This window comes from Chanos chanos, chromosome 1 (assembly GCF_902362185.1).
Source record: "Chanos chanos chromosome 1, fChaCha1.1, whole genome shotgun sequence".
NCBI lineage: Eukaryota > Metazoa > Chordata > Actinopteri > Gonorynchiformes > Chanidae > Chanos > Chanos chanos.
In genome coordinates, this window is record NC_044495.1 from 45,804,415 (window position 1) to 45,828,690 (window position 24,276).

The window sequence follows — 24,276 nt, forward strand, 5'->3', positions numbered from 1 at the left end:
ATTAGCATGACATTTTTTCAATTGTATTTTTACAGATAGTAAAACATTACACTGTAATGTTTCATTTACGTAATCTTTTAATTTGTATTTATAGTTGATGTTGTGTTCAAATCTCACTTTTTTCTTTCTTCTTTATCTGTTTTTTGTCCATGCCAAAGGAAGTGTGAAACTGTGTTCGTGTGTGTTGCAGAAATGAGGAGTCTTTTGTGCCTACTAACAGTGGGCCTCTGTGTTGGCCTCACATGGCAGCATCCTGCAGGTGAGTGTCCCATTATATTACTGGTCTCATAAAGAATTACTGATTGGGTTTTGGGCTTTGGGTCATCAGTAGATATACCAACACACATATACAATGTAGCATACACACATATACAATGTAACATACACACTGTCCTCCCTACAGAGAGCTTGAGGAACGATTTTATTCTGAAGGCTGTGAATGATGCCAAGAAGTTGGTGGATGATGCCTATTTCTACTCCAGAGCTGAGTATGTGTGTGTGTGTGTGTGTGTGTGTGTGTTTCTTGCCTGGACAAATAGGTTCATGATGCATACACATTTCCAGATTTCCAAATGTAACACATTTCCAAATGTAACAGGTCATTTCCATAATGACTAATAGTTGATACACTATCATAATATTGAATACCAGCTGTACTGCACAGTCACTAATATAAAACACTCTGCTCTCTGGCCCATGCAGGAGTGTGCGGCGGGTGCAGAGGAGCTCCACCAGCCCCTCAGACATCCTGAGACTGGTCAAACAGCCAGCTCGTGATGCCAGGTCAGCCGTGCGTTCAGCAGACTACATGGACAACGCTCTGAGACTGATCAGAGAGCGAAGTCACCACATTCACAAACGCTCTCTTAACGCTACTGGTAAGGATCTCTAACACACACACGCGCACACGTGCACACACACACATGCACACACGCACACACGCACACAGACATACACACACACACACACACACACACACACACACACACACACACAGACATAGATGGCTTCTCTGTATTTTCAGTAAATGTAATTTTTTTTTTTTGTCTGTGGGTCAGATTTTCTGACCGCTGAGGAGCTGCGGACCATTGCAGATCTGACCGGCTGCACAGCCAGGGTCCAGCCCCCAAACTGCAACAACATCCCCAACGTAGACCGATACCGCACTGCAAACAGCATCTGCAATAACAGGTGAGACCTCCAGTCTATGAAACCCACACAGTATCTCCACAGGGCAGACAACAAAGAACCTCACCATCAGCATTTAGTCATAATTCATAAACAATAACAACAACAACAACAACAACAATAAAGAAATTATTTGCTTGGGTCATTTCTAGCATGTCTCTGTGGTTACAGGATTGACCCCAGGAGAGGTGCTTCCAGCACCCCGTTTGTCCGCTGGCTCCCGGCTGAGTACCAAGATGGGCTTTCACTCCCTCAGGGCTGGGACCCCAATCTGCAACACAACAACCACCTCCTGCCCTTGGTATAGTATATTTGTGCTCATGTAATGTGTTTCAGAACGCGTTAGTCTTCTACAATATTTAATGCCCCGAAGTCTTCACAACATAATTCTTTAAGAGTCCGTAATCACTGAAATCAATGTTCATAACATACAGGCACAGTGTATACTCAGCAATGCCGTGCACTCTCACTCTCTCAGGTCAGGCTTGTGTCTAATCGCATTTTGAGCACACGCAATGAGGACATTGTCAACGATACGGTATACTCTCATCTGGTGACCATCTTCGGCCAGTGGACGGATCACGACCTCACCTTCACGCCGCACTCTCCCAGTATTCGAACCTTCAACGGCGGTATTAACTGCGACGAGACCTGCGACAGAATCGAGCCCTGCTTCCCTATCGGGGTACGCGCACAAGCCCATACAAACATACATGAAGCATGAACAGCTAAAACAGACACGCCAAAACATCACGCGTACGCCTTCTTCAGTAAACTATTACACATAGAGATAGCACAACTCGCAAATTCCGAACTCTTGCATATGGCGAGAGCTCTTTGGGGTCTTTGGACGTTTGAAGATTTTGGTGGTCAAAAATCGCTCACTGAAAAAAACCCCGCACACTGGAAAAAAAGCTTTTTCCTTCTTCAAGCCAGTTTATACACGGTACACTACTCAGATTTACAATTGTAACTGATCTTTGTCAACTAATTCCTCCCTTTTTACACAGATCCCCCCGAATGACACCCGTTTCGGCAGGAACTCTGACGAATGCATCCCATTCTTCCGCTCTGCCCCGGCCTGCGGCACTGGGAACACTGGCTTCGTGTTCGGTGCTCCGCAGGTGCGCGAGCAGATGAATACCCTCACAGCATTCATCGACGCGGGTCAGGTGTACGGTTCCGACACTACTCTGGCTAATGACCTCCGCAACCTCACCAACGAACAGGGGCTTCTGCGAGTCAACACTAACTTCACCGACAACGGCCGTGCGTTCCTGCCTTTCTCCAGAATGCCCCCGGGTATGTGCGCCAACCGAAGGCGAATCACTGGGGACAACAACGCAGCGGAGGTCCCTTGCTTCCTGGCAGGTGAGTGGTATTGGTTTACCACATATTTAGGGCTTTGTGATTAGTTATGCCACGCTACGGTCTTTTGCCTTTGATGATCAGAGAACGAGTGATCAGAGAAATGGTTTTAATTTGGGTTTATCCTGAATAAATCTTTAGTAAATCTCAGTAAATCTTTTTTATTGGTACGTTTGCAATTTTAAAAATAGCAGCAACATCAACAACAACTGCAAAGATAATTATTGTTATTATTATTACATTGTTTAATTATATTAATTAACCATATTTATTAAATATTGTAGAAAAATAAAATATTAATGTAAATCTGACTGTTGATTTCCAGGTGATGCCCGTAATGATGAGAACATTGCTCTTGCCTCTCTCCACACTCTGATGGTGCGAGAGCACAACCGCCTGGCACAGGAACTGGGCAGACTTAACCCTCAGTGGTCTGGTGAGACCATCTACCAGGAAGCCCGCAAAATTATGGGAGCCTATATGCAGGTGGGTGTCTGTGTGACCCCATGACTGTAACTCCAACACCATGACTACCTAGTCAGGCATCTAGAAGCCCTTGCATTTTGAGTCGTTTGTAATTTTTATTTGTGGATAGTCTGATTTCTGGTTCATTTTGTCACCAGTTTGGTAGACAGAAGACGGATGTTTTCATTTACAGCTTCGTGCCTCAGAAGGTGTTTGAGGACTAATTCTGAGCCATCACATTCTTGCAGGTCATCACCTTCCGTGACTACCTACTTCACATTGTGGGACCTGAAACCCACTCCCGCCTGCTGGGAGCATACCCTGGCTATGATCAGAATGTGGACCCCAGTATCTCGAACGTCTTTGCCACAGCCGCCTACCGCTTTGCCCATCTGGCTGTGCAGCCCTTCCAGTTCCGTCTGGATGAGAACTACAATGAGCACCAGCAGTTCCCCAGCGTTCTCCTGCACAGGGCTTTCTTCACTCCATGGAGACTGGTATTTGAAGGTGCGTCGAAAAAAATGTTTCATTATCATTTCAACAATTTTTTAACAAAGAGGTTTTTTATACCCTGTCTGTGAAATTGCAGTATTTTTAAAATGTGTAAGCCCTTACCTGAATTCTCTTTCGCGTCCTGCTGTTGGCTGTTGTCCCTTAACATCTCTCTCTCTCTCTCTCTATCCCTCTATCAACACAGGTGGTTTGGACCCTGTCTGGCGTGGCCTCATTGGTCGTCCAGCGAAGCTGAACACACAGGACCACATGATGCATGATGAGTTGAGGGAGAGGCTCTTTGAATTCCTTGGTCATCTGGCTCTTGATCTGGCCGCCCTGAATATGCAAAGAGGACGTGACCATGGCATCCCAGGTAAGACCACCCATCCATCCATCCATCCATCCATCCATCCAAATACAACTTTTGGTCTTTTTGTAAAAGGTCCACAGTCTAACTTCCTTCACAGTCTATGACAAAGCTCCCAGTATTGCATCTTTGTCTTGCCTTTCAGCTGTTTCCACTCTCTGGAACGAACCCTAAGCCGGCCTGTGCTGTGTGTTCTCTCTTTCAGGTTATAATAAGTGGCGTCAGTTCTGTGGTCTGTCCCAGCCACAGACCCTGGAGGAGCTGGCTGAAGTCATGAACAACACACAGCTGGCGCGGAATCTTCTGGACCTGTACGGTACCGCTGATAACATTGATGTGTGGCTGGGAGGTGTCGCTGAGCCCTTCGTCCCTGGAGGTCGTGTCGGACCGCTGTTTGCCTGCATCATCGCCACACAGTTCCATAGGATTCGCCAAGGAGACAGGTCTGATGCCAACATGGCGAGATCTTTTGCTCGTTTCATCGTTAAGTCATTAAAGCTTTAGACAGTTTTTAAAGAATATGTTTGTCAGGAAAAGCTTCAGATAGTTTTTAAAGAATTTGTTTGTCAGGACAAGTGGGTGAAACCAGGCCTTATACTGATGTTTGAAAAATATGTGCTGATAGCAATGATTTTGAAAGAGTTGCCTGTTTGTTTATATTTCCTGCATATTTATCAGTATAATTTGTTTTTAAAACCACAGTTAGAGGAGAAATGCTTGTTCAAGCATTGGAAAACAAATGTTTAATGTTTTGAACTGAGGGAGACATTGTTAGGGTGGAGCATGGCAACCTACCCATGGGGTATGGTGTGGCATGACCACATGTTTGCATGACAAAGGTCGTCATTACTGCTTAGATGCATAAATCCAATATTTGAAGACTTGTCTTGTGACAGTGGTTGATAGGCGCTTGTGAGTAATTCTGGTCTTTGGTCTCTAGGCTGTGGTGGGAGAATGAGGGGGTGTTCACCCCTGCACAGCGGGAGTCTCTCAGGAGGACATCTCTGGCTCGCATCATCTGTGACAACACAGGCATCAGGGATGTGCCTGAGCGCCCGTTCCTGTTTAGCCCCAGGGGATCTGGCTACACCCGCTGCGAGGACATCCCTGCCTTCGACCTCAGCCCGTGGCAGAACCCGGGTGAGTTCTTCATAAAACCACACACACACATGCACACACACACACACACACACAATCTATAATACCCATAATGCCATAATACCTTTACATGTATGTGTGATCCATAATTTAGAATACAGCATATGGAAGTGTCTACCACTGCTGTAAATCACCACTATGGAGATTAATTTCTGATGCTAAGAATTTTTGAAGCTTTGAATTGAAACGTTTTTGAAACTTTGAATTTTTGCTTTTATTTTTGATTTTATTTGTATAATAAATTGATGCCTATTTCATGTATGAAACTTATTTTTTAGATGATCCTGGAGTTTCACCAGGGACAGGTGGCCAAGTTGGTCCCCGAGGTAAAAATGATTTTTAATTCTCAGTATTCATAAGAACAAAAGAGATCTTTCAATCTCAAATGTAATTCATAAAAAAGCCCTTCTGTGGCAACTGTTGGTGCATACCCCTTTTTTGCTATTCTGTTCCACAGTTTACAAATATGTTGTGCTTACTGATTTTGCACGCAGGTGGTCACTGGATCCATAACCACTAATCCTCTCTTTCCCACACAGGTCCCCCTGGCCCCCCCGGACCTCCCGGGCCCCCAGGTCCAGCTGTGCGCGCTGCCTTTGCTGTTCGTCTTGGCTACAACTACCCCCACCCTGGACAGCCCATTCCGTTCAGGGAGGTGATCTACAATGGCCAGCAGCTCTACAACACCAACACCGGCAGGTTTACGTGCCAGGAGCCCGGGGTCTACCAGTTTGAGTTCCACTGCACCCTCTACCAGAACGTTGGCAACGTGGATCTGAGGAGGAATGGTGAGGTGGTGTTCCACTCCTTTACTACTCAGCAGAATGGCTACGTCACAGCCACCGGAGGCACCATCCTCCAACTGAACAGGGGAGACACGGTCTTCCTGACCGCTAACTACGGCGGAAATGGGCTTACAGCTGACAGCTTCTTCTCTGGCCATATCCTCTTCCCTGTGTAACGCTCCACATAAATGGGACGGCTTGTGGTTTAAGTTGTTCATGGCAGTTTTCATTCTAATTTCTGAAATACATTTAATTTGGAAGTATTTTGAATATTTGAATGCTGAGTGTAGCAATCTGGCATATGCAGTGAGTGTGAAATACATAACTAGAAGTAGATGGATTGTCTTCTTCCTGCTCCTCTACCCTCAAGCTGCTCCCTGTCTCTAAGACTGACTCAGGTATATGTGTGAAATCAGACTCTTGACTCTTCTGACCCCTTTTGTGTTTAATCAGAATGTTTGTCATAACTTATTTGCTCTCTTTCTTTTAAGAACATGAGATAACACAAAGACAATACGTGGATCTGTGTATCTGAGATGCACTGAAAACACTTGATTAGATTTTGTAATGTTTTATTTCGCTCATTAAATGCTTTGAAGAACATCTTGTTTTTCAGTTGTTTACTTATTAGAATGCAGCATACACCTTACACAGAACTGTTAATAAAATTGTCTTCAAATTGCAGTCCCAAAAGCTATGGAGTCTGTAAAATACGTTTAAACTATTAAACTGTTTTCCCTGTTGCATACTGAGCGCGTCTAACTGCTTTTGACCGTGTCAAGAACGCCATGGTAAAAGCCTACGTAATGAACAGGCCTTGTGGTAAAACCACGATTAACAGTAAATCTAACAGTAAAGGGAGCTGTAGACCCTCATTCACAGCGTTTCAACATTATTGCATTACTGTTGAAGCGTTGGGGTAGTTACTCAAGAAAGTAATTGGTCACAAGTTACCAGTTACTTCTTTAAATAGTAATGGGTTTACTTTACTCGTTACTCTTTTTGAAAGTAATTACACAACTCATTTCTTTACTTTTAAGTTACTCTCAAATACTACAAATTCACCACATAAAAATACAAGCACAAATATCGTAGTCCTTAAGTGTAAAACTCCGTGCCGGATTTAGTGAGATTACATCGCTCCTTGGATTGATGGACTCGCGCGAATCCGCCTGTTGTTCGTAGACAGTTTCCGACACGAGCGGAGTTGTGCGTTACCTCTGTCGAGCTAGCATAAACTTCACGTTGTGTGAGTCACTGAAATGTAAGTGTACATACTACGAGTGATAAAATGCTAGTGCTGTAATTTACTTATGTTCATAGTCGTACTTCTTAGACGATATACTAATATTTCTCCTTCGTTATGTAAATGTAAATTCGATTCTAGTATTGTTTAAATATGTTCGTAGTCCAGTTACAAAGTTGTTGCACGAAGGAGGACGCTTAACTAGTAATAAGAATCAGTAGAAGTGTATTTTCTATGCACGTATGCTTTGCTATTTGTAGTGTATTTGTTTACTATCGACCTTACGAAAGTCAGCCTAAGTAATTGTAGTTATGACGCCAGTTAGGCTAATTTGCCCAAACATGTCTTCCTCCGTCCTGCTGGCGCCATCATAAGTTATATGATTATTGTGCTTGGATGTTACTTTGTATGTTCCATTTGTTGTCATAGACGGCCACCTAGTGGCTGAAACCTGAAACTGTAATTAATAATCTACTATAGTACTTCATTACCCTGTTTGCATGTAATTATTGCATAATATTTATTTACCCTGTTATATTCTTATATTTACAGACAACTACACACACACACAAACCTGACTACTTCTTGTAAACCTGTCTCATTCTGGAATAAACCGTTGAATCATAATCAGAGGCCGCAGCTTCTTTCTTACCGGAGTACATAGTCAGTGAAGACACCAACAGCTATAAGCAGATGCACACAGTGTACCACACCTTTCATTACTTTTTTTTCAATGCAATAGCATAGTGCAAAGTATGAACACAGTTAAATACATTATCAGCCTTTAATTAGAAAACAGCCAGTAGTGGTTGGAATAGCCTAAACAGTAAAATGATACACTGGGTACATGGTGACAAAAATGATAGCCTGCATCAAACCTATGAGGTACCTAGTTATAGCCTACGCTTCGGTATCATCATCAGTCGACAGCTGCGTTATCTGTATTTTGTGATTAAAAGTAACATTAAAGCTCTGCGTATTATTGTCATGGTTGGCTACACTATATTTTCGGGTTTTCTCAAATGTAGCAGACCTGATAGCTAGCTAACTAGTTCTCGGTTTTGCCCCATTTAACGGGAGCTCCTGTCAAGGATCCAATCTCTCCTTAGTGACAGTGCACTGGGTAGTCATAGATACACAATTAAAATTTACAGGTGTGTGTCTAGTCATCTGCTTCTGTAATCATGTATTTTAATATCGCTGGAACACTGACAGTTAGCACCCCTGAACCGGACCTATCAACGTTATAAGTTAAATTGAAATATTCCGCGCGAAAAACATTCTTTTGAAAAGCGTGAGTAACGCAGGAAAGGACATTTTAATAATCCAGTAACTGTAATGTGATTACTGAAATTTGAACTGTAACGCCTTACTTCGTTACGGAGGAAAGTAGCCTAATAGCCTATAATTACAGTAACACCTTACTTTGTAAATCGTTACTCCCCAATACTCCCCAAACAACTCACCTACCTGCACAATGCCGGTGCTGTTGCTACTAGGCTAATTCACTGTCCGTGTCAGTTGTGCTTGTTATGTCTAGGTTCGTAATATGTAGTTTTTTTGTTTTGTTTTTTTTAAAAAAAATTGTATATTGTAGAAGTTTTTACTCTTTACTCAGTACTTTCTTTTACTCAGTACTTTCTGTTCTTACTCAGTACTTTCTGTGTCATATTTATTACTCAACACCTCTTGTTTTTTTTAGTCCTCAGTATTTATTGTGCGTTATTTATTGTTTTATTTGGTATTTAGGCCTATTTGTTATTTGCTTTGTGTGGCACTGTGGCCCTTGTGTGACGCAATGTCGTTCCCCTGTATGTATGAGTCATGAATATGTGGAAATGACAATAAAAGCAGTCTAAGTCTAAGTGGTTGTAAATCATTTTAACATTCTTTAAATTCTGAGTTGAAAAAAAAGCAAAACAACAACAACAGCAGCCGCAAAAACAAAATAAACAAAAGACAATAAACAGAGAACAGTGGAGAATCACTTGAGATCTCACAAATTTGAGAGGTTTTCGATTATTGTAGCCTACATCAAAATCTGTCATTTAGTTTCAGATTGATTCACAGATGACCGATTTAGTTCATTAATCTAGACATTGCTGGTTTGCAATCAGTTAAAATGATTAAATATCAACCAACCAACCAAAGAAACATTTCACATAATTAACCAATGGTCAACAGTTTCATGTCTTTAATAACACAGTCATCAAAACAAGCGCCCTTCATGTAAGTCGACTGTGGATCTATCGTTATTTCCAGCAGTTAACGTCTTCGAACCGTGGAAAATAAACATTTGTCCGGAGGCTACCCTGCGATGGACTGGCAACCTGTCCAGAGTGTTTCTCCGCCTTTCGCCCTATGAGCGCTGGGATACGCTCCAGCACCCCGCGACCCTAATGTGGGATAAGCGGCATGATGAATGAATTAATTTGAATAAGAGAAAAATCTGAACCTCTCTTCCATGTGCAGTCTCTGGTTACCTCGTTCATACTACCAGGGGCGCCTGCAGGATATCATCTTAGGGTTAGCACGGAAACCTGACCACGCACGCACCCACACATCGAGAGAGGGCTGAGAGAGAAACACCACTGACTGATTAATGAACAATTAAATCTAGCCTACCTATTTGATGTTTACTCTCCATTAACGTTTAACATTTATATTTAACATTTACGTTTACATTTAAATTTACATTTATATTTAACATTTATATTTATATAATATTTGATAATTTTGCATTAATGCAGATCATTACTCTTGGAAAAGGTATCACAATATTTTACATGAATTTCTCTCTAAATGATCAAAAAAGTGATAGTTGAAAATTGTAGTGCATTTTTTTTTTCATTTGATAGTGCTAAATGTGCAAAAACAACTGAGCAGGAAAACAGATGGTGCAACTTTTTACACACGGCGCCCCATAAACTAGCTAGCGTATGAATGTAATTGGTGATCATTTGGGGGGAAAGCGCCACATTTGAAAAGATACAGATAAAGATTCTGGGCATCAGGTAACCAATCAGAGTTCCCTTATGCGCGTATTTGCACAACAAGAGGCAAAGGTTTGACGACACCAACCTCCTTTACGACTGTTTCTATAGTAGCATTGCCATCAGACCAGATATTGATCACATAGCCTAACTGAAGAGTGTTTAGTCGGAGTAGAAATATGAAGTGGACTTGCACATGATCTATGAATATCAGTAAACACTCAGAGATGGTCACCATGTCATTCCCCACTCACAGGTCGGGAATATCATGGTACGCGCTGTCCGTACAGCCGTACAGCTGCAGGCGCCCGTGCATACTATGAGTTATTTTTCCCCAGACCCCAGGAAAATACATTACCCACAGTTCACAGCTCTGAAAACGGGACACCCCGTGTAAGAAATTACTTGTCTCAAACGTTCTTTGAACCCTGTATTTAGATAATCCCTCTCAGACTAAAGCATAAAGTAATCCGCACAATGGTACAATAATATTGCGTCAACAGAGAGATATTGTTTTAAATGGCACTTTTATGTGGAATAGACGCGGAGGTTGAATATCAGAGCCTAACAACAATGTTATTCGTAAAACCATTCTCTGTGCTGCGCTCTTGAAATGTTCCTTAGCACTTGTCCCGCATTATGTGTATTTTACTTTAATTAATGATGTAAAACAATGATGTCTCCACAACCTTCACATCTTTGGCAATGACATTAAATGTGGCTTTAAATCAATTAGCCTCCTTGTATTTCCGAAAGCGGTCCGGAGTAGGACCTTCATCAGCATCTTAAAAGTACAGAAAATACTTACATCGAATACCTGAAGAGCACATGTGCAACTTATACGTTGTAGGCATATGTTACATACATATGCATATGTTATATGCATAGACTCGGTATGGCCTAAATGTCTTCTCGTGACTATCTGCAGGCCCACCTTACGAATCGTGAATGTTGTAAACAAATGATAATGACTGAACAGACCAAAATATCGTGCTTTGTGTGCGTTCAGTATTTCACTTCTTTACCGTCGTCAGTAATTTGCTGTGCGTATGGTGCTGTTTTGTGTTTGGGTGGTCTATATCAAAGACATCTCTGTCACAAAGACATTAAGAACTTCGCACCTTGTGCATATAAAAAGCCTACACAGTTTCGAGAGACAGTGAACTTGACAGCTCTGGTCTTGTACTCTCTTCTGATGTGCTCCAGGGATCAGAGGGATTCCTCTGTGGGTACAGCCTGACAGGGGTCATCAAAGGGCAGACGGAAACTATAAAAAAGCCCGTCTCTCCACAGCATCATTCCGATTCAAGCCAGGTCTAGAGGAGGACAGAACTCTTTCTGTCTTCATTTCATATACCTCAAAGCGGTCATTTTTAAAAAAAAAAAGAAATTACATGTCAAAATATTGTAATGGAGACCTCGAAATTCCTTCTATTCGGCGCGCTTCTGGTGGTTTTGAAAGACGACTGTCAGGTGGACTGTAATCACAGCCCAGCATCGAGCAAGCACAGGACACGACACCACAAAGGGGTCTCAGTGGCTGATTTTGGACATAGCGTGTCTGCGTACCACCCGAATGGGTACCCCATGTACATGATGCAGCTGTATCACAACTACACGTCTGCTGACGGCAAGAGGGCCCAGAGAACTGCCAGTCCTGTCAGCGAAGACCTCCCCGCTCTACGGCAGTCAGACTCCGTTCTCAGTCTGATAGCGAAAGGTAAGATACCTCGGGTTTCTCATCACTTGTTTAACACTTAGTAACTGTACTGCAGCGGCATTGAAGTGGAATAATACAACGCTTATTTATTATAAATAATTTTGACAATGAATATTACCCCATAAAACGTCCGACAATTGCCAATAATCGTCCAGACCTGAGACATGAAAGCAGATTTAAATAAAGAAATATGCAACGATTTAATTATCATTTTCTCGCTAGTTATTAAATGTGTAGAGTGGGTGACAGAATAGTGGAAGTCTCTCTGTTTACTGATTTAAATTAAGAGGTAAAAGATCTTTTAAGAATATTCAGGATGTGTCAAAAGTTCGGCGAGGCTCTTCGCCTGATTAAGATTCATGCCGACAGTGGTCTGTCTCTTAGTGGTTGTTATCAGTCTCCCAGCCGGTGCGCTATCTACTTCTTTCGGACCCCTCCGTTTTGAAAGTTCAGTGGTGTCACAATGCTTATTCGACTTTAAAGAACTTCGTCTGTTATGTGAGTTTAGGTGTGTGTATTAGCCCCTAAAGACGGCTCTTAAAAGAGAGGTTCAATACACAGTTTTCACTGATGGCTCCCCTCCCCTCCCCTCCCCTATGCTGTTTGGCTTCTGTGGCATTTGGCTGGTGCTCTGCGCTCTCGCAGAACCTGTACAACCTCTTGTCTTTTGCCTTGAATTGTTGACGCCAACTCTCTCTGATAACGACTTTAAACGGACAAGATGTAGATTCTTTACCTAACAAATTTAATTTCTTTATGTATGCAGATTGCCATCAAGTGGGTGAGAGGTGGACAGTTACATTCGACATATCCTCTGTTCCCGCGAGCGACGACATCCAGCTCTCTGAGCTCCGGTTCAGGCTGCCGGCGTTCTCTGCAGCTAAACGCGTGGTGGTGGACATCTATCATGCAAGTAAACAGAACTGTGCTCCGAATTCTACGGCCTGCATCGAGCAGCGCGTTTTTCTCGGCAGTATTAAGTCTTTGGCTGATGAATCTGTGTCCCCCATTAAGGTTTTTAACGTGACGGTCTTGCTTAAATTTTGGATGCATCAAGTAGACAAAGCACATCCAAAAGCCGAAGCCGAGCAAACATTCACAGTGGACTCAGCATTAGACAGTGAGTTCGGAAGTGGCTCTCTTGATGGAAGTGGTGAGGAAGTTATTGACCCATTGCGACACAAGGTTAATCGACGGAGAAGGGTCCAGCATCCGACAGCTGACCGGGTGATGATGGTAGTATTCTCCAAGACCATGCTGCCTCACGGGGCCCGTCATTCGCCCTCTTTGATGCGCACTGTTAAGCACTCTAAATATGTCGTCCTGGAACGTGCTGGTGGCGAAGTTCAAACGCGCCGACGGAAGAGAAACCGAGTGGAGTTCGAGCGGATGCGGGCTGTGGAAGGGGATGCTAAAGTGACCGGATCAGCGACAGAAGCGGTCCAGCGAACGCTCTGTAGAAAAGTGGACATGTGGGTAGACTTCGACCAAATTGGCTGGAATGAGTGGATTGTGCATCCCAAGCGCTACAACGCATTTCGTTGCGAGGGAGAGTGTCCAACTCCTCTGGATGAATCATTTAACCCAACGAATCACGCCTATATGCAGGTAAAAGAATCGGACAACTTTTTAAATGCTCAATAAGATTACATTCATGCAGGATACGCATTGTAAATTCTTATGGGAAAACCGTCTGCCGAACAAATAATAACCTATGTAAACGTCAGTGCAGTAGGCTTAGGTGTGTTTTAACTCTCAACAGTTTTTTGAAATCTAATTTCGGTATCTCTGTACATAAGAGCTGTTCGTCATACTGCTTCTTGCTAAAGAAACGGTTGACTTCTTCAATGCCTCATTTGGCTGCATTCGTTTAACGGAAATTTAAAACTGACATACGTTTCTGTTTTCTTTCCAGAGCCTTTTGAAGCTTTACCACCCTGAGCGTGTGACTTGTCCTTCGTGCGTGCCCACACGCCTCAGTCCCCTGTCAATGCTGTATTACGAGAGTGACGACGTGGTTCTTCGTCACCACGAGGACATGATCGTAGAGGAGTGCGGATGTCACTAGGGCAGACAGTCTACTGCCCCAACTTTGGAAAGCTACTCTGAAAGAAAGAAAGAAAGAAAGAAAGAAAGAAAAAACCCGCAACATAAGTAAAACAAACAAAAAACGTTTTTAGAATTTACTATATCTTTAGCTTATTGGCTAAATAAGCTCTTACTCATAATTGATTTTAAGTAGATCTATTTATTTGCTGTCAGTTTATGATGCACCATAAAAAGTAATCTCAACACTGTTCGTAACAAGGTTTGTTGATTTACTTGAAACCTTATTCAAGTTCAAAGACAAATTTGTAATATTTAATATTTAAATGTGTCTGATTGAAATATTGTGTATTTTAAAATACTGAAGTAGGCTATTCTAACAAACTGTTTTTAAAGTCTTAAAGTGTTGAACATTGATGCAAAGTGAATGTAGACCATTCATCCCAATGTGTTTCAGTTTGCCACTCTGCATGAAACACTCAATGTGGCCCATCTTAATGATGTTTACAGATAGCGTACTTGAAATAAATATGTGGACAATAAAGAAATGTATATTTTATCAGTTTCATGTTTATTTTTTGCTCCTTAATTTCATCTCTGTTGTGAGTGTCACTTGTGATGAACTGTCCATAAAATCCAGTGTGTCCACACAGAAACGACCCAAAACCTCTGACCGTGTGTAATAGTCATTCTGTGAGTTCACTACTTCTGCAGTTAAACCCTAACAAGTGAGAGATATTGGCCCACAAGTGCACTTTACTGTAGCTGATCTAAACCAAATGGAACTCTCTGTGATAAGTCTACATACTGTTGTAATCCCTTTATTCTTTATTCTCCCATTAGCTGCCACTAAGGTAGCGGCTAATCTTCCTGGGGTCCACACACAAAAAAACATAACATATATAACAAGACATATAACAAATTTAACAAGTCTAAAAACAAACAAACAAACAAAAGAAAACAAAAACTAATACAAACAAACAAACAACAACAACAAATTTGAAAGACAAGTAAAAGTCAAATAAAAAACATCACAGTGCATCAAATTGCATTCCATTGTTCAAATTGGTAAATTAATGTTAGGGGTATTGTTGATGTGTTTTATTAGTAGATTTTTAAAACTTGCCTTGCTGGGTGCTTCAATGATCATAACTGGTAGCTTGTTCCACATTGTAATAGCTCTATACATTACAGATCTGTTCTAGGTTTTGGTTTCACTATATAACCCCTGGTAACCTGCCAGGTAATGAAGATAGCTTGCTAACCTCTCCTCTACTCTAAGCCATAAGAGTGCTATAAACTTTCTCTGTACTCTGCCTCACACCTAACGGACAGGGCAGTGCGAGCCTTGCAGCTTTATTAAGAGCTATTTGGAACTTAGACAGATCTTTTTTGGCTGCTCCAGACCAGACTACTGAACAGTAGTCAAGGTGAGATAAAACTAGTGCCTGTATCACTAGCACTCTAGAGGCAGGGGTAAGAAAAGAGGAGCACCTTCTGATGCATGATATTCCTCTACCCATTTTCTTAACAATGTTATCAATATGTTTCTCCCATGATAGCTGCCCATCAAGTGTGACACCAAGCAAATTTGCCTCTTGAACCTGTTCAATATCCAAGCCTTTGAGTGATAGGCACTGCTGATTATCACTATTAACGGCATGTTTGGCCCTGAACATCATACTTTTGGTTTTTGCTACGTTCAAAACAAGCCTATTCTCAAATATCTAGTGAAGTAATAGTTGCAGTTCAGATTGAAGTGTGTTCCTTAACTCCCTTAAGTAGTCTGGTCCCTTAATCCTTAGAGATTTGTGTATGAAAACAAAATTACCTCTAAGCCTACACCATGATGACAGACTTATATAGGCTTAGAGTGCTTGAATGATATTCTAGAGCCTCTTTTGTCGTATAATTTGACTCTTATAACTGTCACTGGCAGACCTCGCATGAACAGCTTTTTTGTCTGTGTTTCACATGGGAACTTACTTCATTATATTCAGTTTTGTTCAGACGACACTGGATGAGTTGAGACGTCCGGCTGTGATCTGTCCTGACTAGCTGCCACTTGTTGATTGGGTCCTTTGAACCGTGACTGTGGGTCATCTTCTCATTCTTCCACAGGAATTACGTCTCTGTTTACGGCGTTACGACCGGTCATGACTCTCACAAAAATAACTCAGCAATTTCCTTCAACAGCTTTTCCAGGCTGTGGAGTGAAGGCTGCCCTGATGTGAGAGGAACCATGGAGGTGTGGTGGATGGACTGTTGATTTGGCAGGTGGTGCCAGCTTTGGCAGGAGGTGGATCATCTGATGAATGGGTGGTATATGGAGGTGCTCAGATCATTACCAAGTCCACAGAGGTTAGGACTGGGGGATGGGTGATCTGCGGTGAGAGCGGGGAGTACAGTGTGTCTTGGAAAACCACAATGATACAACACAGTTCCCTCTACATCAGCCCCAAATAAAGTGTCATTATTTATTACACTATTACAAAAATGTAATATTTGTACATATTTGGCCATAGCTAAATAAAGGGCATGCGATGCTACCCTAAAGTGTGCAATGACTTTAGACCTGAGCCTATGTGTTGCGTGGCAAACACTCTGAAAATCCCGACAGTCTAAACTGCTCTAGACTACAGTTTTACATGCCCTCACTGGGTTTGTGGGGGAGGATTCTCTTCATTTCCCATGGGACTGTTCAAGGACGAAACAGGAGGCGGTAAAGCAGGGGGCCGAGTACTGATCTGCTCACTTTCAAGCACCCATTACTCTCTCATTTCACTGTCCAGTCATTTTCAAACCTACTCAGCTAATTCTAAAATTATACTACTCACTAGCAGGCAAACACTGTGTCTGAGCCATTCAAATGTTTCAAAGTCATTAATGTTGATCAACTTGAGCAATACTATTATATTGAAATTAAGTTCTAAGTTTTACTCAGGTACATTGCACTCTACTGATCTTTTTTACAGGTTGTCTTCAGTAGATGTAGCCCATTTCACCATTCTCGGCCTTTAAGTGGTTGTTCTTGCAGTGTTGTAGACACAGATGTGTTGATTTCTTTTACTCCAGTCTAGTACTAAGACGTTATCAGTTCTAGTGGGAGACTTCGTGATGAAGTCCAGGGCATTTTCAGAGCTCTCTTCCAGGCGCTACGTAACGTCACAATAGCACCAGTATTTTCGCCACTGAAAGTATCAATGAAACCTTCAAATTTCAAAGAGACGTAGAGTATTTCAGATTTCAGTCCTGACGCTTCAAAATCCCTTAGTCGCCATGTCTTGCTTTAAAATTTGTCATCAAATTTGCCGCATCGATGCTTTAGTCAGTTAAATTCGCTGAAGTGATCTGTTTTATTTGTAAACAAATGCTTCCTCTGATGTCTTGCTTTGGTTTTTGCAATTAGTGAAAATCGTTTATTCGATCGTTTATACAGAATTAACAGATCTGTTCGTGGGCTGGACGTTTGGCCAGGCAACCTCCTAAGGAGCGTAGTGTGCAAGTTGTTTTAACTTTTACAACTGCGTCAATAACCAAGTCACGGTCCATTACATTTTCAGACGGCTCGAACCCCTGTAAAACGGAGCGACCATTCAATTCACCTGACTAATGACACTAATTACGTTGTCAGTTTTATTACCTCTCCAATACACACGCGCCTGCGATCTTCGCTTAGAATTCCTATTCGTCGGCACGCCCGGATAGAGTCTTCTTGCAAATGTGGACAGAGAAAAATAAAATTATAGGCTATCTTGAGCCCAATGTGCAGGGTCATCTAGTTAGCTTAATAAACTATTTTTTGAAAACCACGTGTAGCAGAGTTGATTAAGCTAAATAAGGAGGACATTTCACTACATAATTATGGATGCAATGTTTTTGGTGTTTCTGCTGTATTTACCTATGTTTTTGTAGCTTACGTTTTGAGATCCACTTGGCCACAGCAGCCTATGTCGATATGTGAGACTTGTTTACATTCTGTCTTAAGGTACAGTTAGACATGCTCTCTAAGGACTCATTGAGAAAGGAAATGGTAGTATCAACCAGTTTACAACATATGGAGAAACAAGGATGTCTATTAGCCTCTTTGACATTAAAATAAAAAATGTAAACCCATGTGTCCAAAGAGGAACCTCGACTTAAATTAAAATGCCATATTGGTAACAGCCATCTGTACCATGCCAGTTTTGCTCCCTTAAGGTCATTCTTCAGTGCCATCACTCACACAACTCATAATAACAACTCAAAGAGAACAAAGGATGTTTATTTTCTTTATTAATTTTGTAAATATTTTTCAGCTGGTGGACAGGGCAAATCGTGTATACATAACTCTCGTATCAGATTCTGACCAAAACTCCTGTATATAGATATATGTATATATATATTTATATATATTTCAGTATTTTTCCCACTCCATACCAAAAAAAAGGGGGGGGGGGGTGAATTAAGACCCACGTGGTCTCCAGATTGCTCAGGAAGCAGGCATTCCTATAAGTCATTGGTCTCCTGGTTGCTAAGATGCTATAGGTTCATCCATAACATAACTCTAACAGCTTATAACAAATTCCCATTAGCAAGTGCAAAGCATTCTAATTAAATATATATATATATATTCATCTTTTAATATATTTCTTTATAATATATATATTAAAAATGTTTTTTTGTGCATGTGCGCAGTTTGCATTCCTTAATGTGAGTAATATGCTATTGCATTAATGTCTTCAATCCATTCTATACTAGTATAAGGGTCATCTAGTTTTTGCAACAGTTCATGTTTTTGCATAAAGTTTGTTTACATTGTTGTCATCACATTCCCCAATACACTGTGTTTGGCTATTTTTAAAATTTGGGTTTTGCTACTCTCTTTGCTTTGATATTGACCTCCTCCACTCTTTATGTTCACTCTGTTTGAACCTCTGGAATAACTCTGTGTTGTTTTGGCTGGGGAGAGAGGTACGAGTTGTTAGGTTAAAAAAAAAAACAGCCTGTATCAGTATTTGCAGTTACTTTTCTGTTACCAACGAGAAACTCCAAAATCATCACCGCTTTTCATACCCCCTTACATATGACTGGTCAAAGCATTGTAGTTTTGTCAGAGTTAAATTCACAAACCCAAACATAGAGGAGAGAACAGGAAGAGCACTCAAATGTCGTCAGTAGAGACTGTTCTTCATGCTTTTGGTTTGTCTAGAGCCTGGTGTCATGAACAAATTAACTTAAATACACATTGATATCTGTGTGTTATAACCCATGTTGTCGAGTCTAGAGATCAAACCAGAGTAAGACTGTGCATTTGACACACACACATACACACTCACACGCAGCCTCTGCTCCTCACTCTCTCTCTTTCTCTCTCTCTCTCTCTCTTTCTCTCTCCCTCTCCCTCTCTCACACACACACACACACGTACATGCACACACACACACACACACACACACACACACACTCACACACACAGAGTGACAATCATTAACACAAAACCTTTTGAACATTTCACTGACAGAAATTAATCCTAAGGCGTGAGGTATCATGATAGAGGCAATGTTTGTCCCTAGGTAATGACATCATCTCTTTTCCATAACAAAGTGATGCAAGGACATTCCCTCATATCTGCAAGTACATGGGGTTATTTGCATATTTAGTTGAGGAATACTTCTGTTCAAGCTCTCTACCCTGATTCGCTGGATGATTAGGCTCCATCCTTAATCTTTCCTATGTAATATACACTTAACAAACATGTCTGTGCTGTACATTGTTTAGTGGTGACTTCAAGTACAATATTACAGGGCTGACAATAACAAGTGAACATTTTGGAGGAGTTTGGGATTAGGCCATTAGTCAGATGCTTGGTCATTTCTCTTTGTTGCTTCTCAGACACAACAGAGCTTCAGGTTACAACCGTTTACAGCATTGCAGCTGTCTGTTGAATAAGGACAAATGAGAAAATATATGGTGCTGACCTTGGATAATTTGTCTCAGGCTAAAGCTGTAACTCTGCTCTAGTCAGGTTTTTTATTTCAGTTATGGTTCATTATTTGTTGTTGTGGTAAAGGCCTACCTATCATTAACCTTTACACAACATATAATGTGTCCTCCATAACAATCACTAAATGATCCTTGAACTGCTGAAAGCAATTGAGAGTGAATGAGTTTAAAATGAAGTTGTCCTCTGGGGGCGCTATCCCCGTGAAGATGTTTTCAATGAAAAGGACGGAGGTGACAACCGCTGGCTGTCTTCAAGATTTAAATACTAATGGATCAGAGAGACATGTGATGAATAAATGAAAAGCCTCAGTCCTTTAATTTCTTCATAAATACGTAAAGGACACACTGAGTGTAAACCACTACTCATTTCAGTACTGTGTTATTGCTAGAACATAGTGAAGTCTGACCAAGTGAGCACAGACAGAACCATAGCTAAAATAATCCTGTCAAGCAGTACTACACTCAGCTCCTTCAGAGTTTAGAAATGACATGAAATGTTGCGCGGTCCTATAGTGACACCTAGAGGCAACATCTATATGAAGTAAGAGACTCGTATTTTTTTGGTGATGTTAAGGGAAAGTTCGAGACATGGACTGAACCCAAGGCTCAGGGATGGGGGGTTGGGGGTGAGGGTTTGGGCACAGTTATGGAGTTGGCCGTGTAGTCCAATCACAGCGATTTCTGGTTTAGTGTCTTCACTCAATTAGCAATGAAACAAATGGATGATAATTTATGGGGAATATGCATGCTCCACTGACAGGTGTTTTATGCGTATTTACCTGGCAACAATCAGGTAAATTGTGTAAGGTAAGGTTACATTGTGAGGCTCTGTCAAATTATTAAAAGCTATCTAAGTAACGATCCTGCAGGACAAAATGATAGTAAAGTGAAGTAATTCGTAGCAAGCTGCCTTTTCCATGCTACATACGCAGATTTGTATAGAAGTGACCACCAGTTTGTCCTTATGAGAAATTCAGAATACTGTGAAAAGTACTGAGGTATACAGAACACAGTGGAAGAGGACGCAGTAAGATTCCTCAGAGCTGAATGACTGCTGAGCTGAGATTGCCATGGTAAAGCCATAACACGAAAGATAACGAGTGCAGACTTTTTTTCTGACTACATTTAAACTCTTTATCTTCCAACAGGCACCAAATGCCTGATGAGTGATCACTTTCACATGGACATATTTTCTGTTTGTATACTCATGTGTGCTACCATTGGAAACATATTTGTGCATGACCCCTGATGACAGGTGGTTTAAAAGATCGACAGATATCTTACATATGGAAATATCTATGCTTTACAGAAATATGCATAGGTAAGTATACAAATGTTTCATATATGAGGACCAACATTAGAAGCTATCAATCGTTTACTGTATTGTTTAAGAATTATGAAATTGGTTTTTGCATTGGGAAGAAATACTCATCATATCAGCTTTTTTCATGTGTGTGTGTGTCTGAGAGATAATTATAACTGCTGTTATTGTTCACAGGTGGGACATGTGGTTCCCACTTTACAGGGAAACTCCCACATGCTCTATCTTGCCAAACACCCCCCTTCAGGGAGAGACTACACACAAGCTCCGGGGATGCTTGGTAATGGAAGACAAGTTTGCTACATATGTGCTGAGTAGCAGTGAGCAGGTCTGGGTGGAGGCAGTTTAGATTGGGTATGTGTGTCTGTGTGTCTGTGTGTGTGTGTGTGTGTGTGTGTGTGTGAGTGTGTGTGTGTGTGTGTGTGTGTGTGTGCGAGTGTGTGTGTGTGTGTGTGTGTGTGTGTGTGTGTGTGTGTGTGTGCGCGCATGGAGAAGTAAGCATGATTTGAGTGGCTACTGTCCTTCCATCCACACCACAGTTTTTCTCATCAATAATTCACTCCTAAAAGAAACATACAATCTGTCTGCTAAGGAGTAGCTGTGGCAAAGGACAGTAAAACATTCATCTTTCCAAAAATCAGACATCTGTAAAGGACCCCACTTCTGATTCTCTCCTATGGAAGGACAGTCAAGAGGAGAGAAGAAGAGAGAGCACAAGGAGATAAAAGAGACAAAACGAGAGACGTGACAACGAAATAAAGAAACCTTACTGACATACATACACAAGCAGAACAACACGAGAAGGTTTTCTCATTCCAATAAAGAGCAATTTCTACACAATAATATCATAAATACTATATGTTTATACTGAACCAAACAGAAACTTTGGGAAAAAGGGTAAATAATTTATCAAGACAGCAGCATCATCTTCATCATCGCATAGACTGTGTGTGTTTTTTTGTTTGTTTTTTTCCTGTTTCTTGTTTGTTTTGGTGACATAAAACACGGAAACATGGAACACACATTCACGTAGCATTTGTGTGCATAAACTATGTACAATGCCACTACTTGAGAGAGAACAGTGTCCCAAGAGAGATTATCTCAGGAAAGAAGCAGATTCCAATCTATTCCATAGCACTTGCTGTCGGAAGACTCTAATCTGTAGGGGTGTGAGGGGGAAACTGTTGCTTAACTGGATTATATACGGCATCTTTTCACATCTCCTTTTACAAAGTACCTTCCAGAAAAACAGGGCTTTTCTCAGTACTCTGGTTGCCCCGGACACCCTACGTCACATCCTGGTTTGACAGTCTTTCTACTTGGCTGGGAGATGCCTGAGTCCATCGCAGTGAGTGCTGCAGATAAAGGCGAGCCATGCAACAGCACTCTCACATGCTCACACAGAGGTTACAAGGAAGCACTTTTTGGATGCTTTTTTTTTTTTTCTTTTTTTTGGTTTTCTTCTAGGTTTGGGTTTGTTTTATATGAAATCATCATGCCTCTAACCTAGTTCTTGGTATGTGTTGTTAAAGTTTTTTTTTCCTTTCTTTTCTTTTCTGTTTGGTTCTTTTACAAAAAAAAGATAAGAAAATCCATTTTCCCCACTGCATTCAGGTGCTGTTGTGTAATTGTGAGCGTAGTCATGGAGACAGTGTCCATTTGTAATGTTCAGTGTTCTGGTTTAGCTTCATTCATTCCTCCACACTCACTCCCAGTCATGTGTCTATGAGAGAGGGTTTGGGTGTGGTTGACAAGTCCTGAGAGAGAGGGGAGAAAGAGAGATGTTAGAGTACAACAGCCAACAGCATGATAATCTCCACCTGAGAAGTTTTCTGTCAGGGTTATTCTCAGCTTAAAATCTTTACCTTGCCTGTTTTTTCCGCTGAAAATAGACTACAGCGTGTATTCTCACACTTACGTACTTACTCTGTCTATCTGTAGGCTGCAATGTGCATTCACATGTAACACCCAAATTACTGTGATTCAGATTCACCTTTACAGGTCACAGACCAGACACTGAAAATAAGAGTAAATACTGAATGGGTGTGTTTGACTGTCTGGAGAGGACACGGGATGGCTGCTGAGGACACATATGTCACTGATATTGGTTACAGCAGTACACCCACTACTGTCTGTCAGCACATGGAACAAATCCACAGCATAGCACTGTGAGTTAGTAATCTGAGGTATGTGAAGCTTCTGTGGTTAGTGTGGTTAACAGGGGGGGTAAAACACATACACACACACACACACACACACACACACACATACAGAGCATTTATAAGCTGTTGATTATAGCATTTGATTTTGCTACTTTGATCTCAAATATTTGTTCTTTCTACTTTGAGGCAATTGTCCTTTGCCAGGCTGATGATAGCTCAGTTAGCCTGTCCTTTTCTTGCGCTCAGACAATAAACAACCTTCCACATTCACTGACTGGAGATCAGCTGGCAGATGCTTCTTTTCCACCCAAACAATAAATTAAACACTATTTCAGACTATTCATATCCATTTCCTCCCAAAATGCCACATAATGATGTCTCGTATTCTGATAAAAAGTTGCACTCAGACATCACTGTGTATCACTTTTGTCAAAAGTGGACAAAACTGTTGCTTTGAGCTGTTTTTAAGGGCAGTTTAAACAGGAACGTGCTGTGAGACCTGTTTGTGCTTATTTTGAATTATTTTCAAATGAAGAGAAGCGACAGTCTGATTACTAAATGGTAGTGAATTGCCTTGCATTTTTATAAACAGTGTACTCAACTTTTATGGGGCAGTGTTACTCATAATTGTCAGTGCTGGGATCGTGAAGAATCATTCAGGAGGAGAGGCGGGACTCTGTTAATTTCACATTCATTCATTTAATGTAATGAAATGGCAGTTTGCATGGTGTTGTCTCCTTGTCCCAAAGCATTTGACTTGTCTTTCCTGACTGCCATAAAATACCCTCTGAAGAATAGGGCATGGGAAAATGTAAGTATGATGCTGGTAGTTTTTGGTCATTAGTTTTTGGCAGTTTTTACCTAACTGTTCATATATTTAATTACAGTGCCCTTGCTAGGTAGTGTTAGCTGTGCTAACTAGTGGCGAATACTTCATTTACTCCGAGGTATCACTTGAGCAAAGGCAAAGGCAAATT

At 41.3% G+C, this 24,276-nt stretch overlaps 2 protein-coding genes and 1 pseudogene across 2 annotated transcripts in view; 2 read left to right on the top strand and 1 right to left on the bottom strand.

Annotated features, from left to right (window-relative positions):
- The first annotated feature begins 192 nt into the window (after positions 1–192).
- Positions 193–6,002, top strand: LOC115830257 (eosinophil peroxidase-like; annotated as a pseudogene).
- Positions 6,003–11,475: 5,473 nt separating this feature from the next.
- Positions 11,476–13,853, top strand: spaw (southpaw). The gene is made up of 3 exons (XM_030794403.1): positions 11,476–11,785; positions 12,552–13,393; positions 13,701–13,853. The coding sequence occupies exons 1-3, from the start codon at positions 11,476–11,478 to the stop codon at positions 13,851–13,853; spliced, it is 1,305 nt and encodes a 434-aa protein (XP_030650263.1).
- Positions 13,854–22,133: 8,280 nt separating this feature from the next.
- The window catches only part of ank1a (ankyrin 1, erythrocytic a), a 96,300-nt gene continuing 94,157 nt past the window's right edge, over positions 22,134–24,276 (bottom strand). Inside the window, exon 43 of the mRNA XM_030782517.1 lies at positions 22,134–22,894. Coding sequence (XP_030638377.1) covers positions 22,853–22,894 — 42 coding nt within the window. The 3' untranslated portion in view covers positions 22,134–22,852. The remainder of the gene's footprint in view (positions 22,895–24,276) is intronic.

Bases quoted from the DNA above. Each gene is read 5' to 3' on its own strand.
- spaw (XM_030794403.1), top strand. From the start codon at position 11,476: ATGGAGACCTCGAAATTCCTTCTATTCGGCGCGCTTCTGGTGGTTTTG. The intron at 11,786-12,551 runs GTAAGATACCTC...TTATGTATGCAG, and splicing joins TCTCAGTCTGATAGCGAAAG to ATTGCCATCAAGTGGGTGAG. The intron at 13,394-13,700 runs GTAAAAGAATCG...TTTTCTTTCCAG, and splicing joins CGAATCACGCCTATATGCAG to AGCCTTTTGAAGCTTTACCA.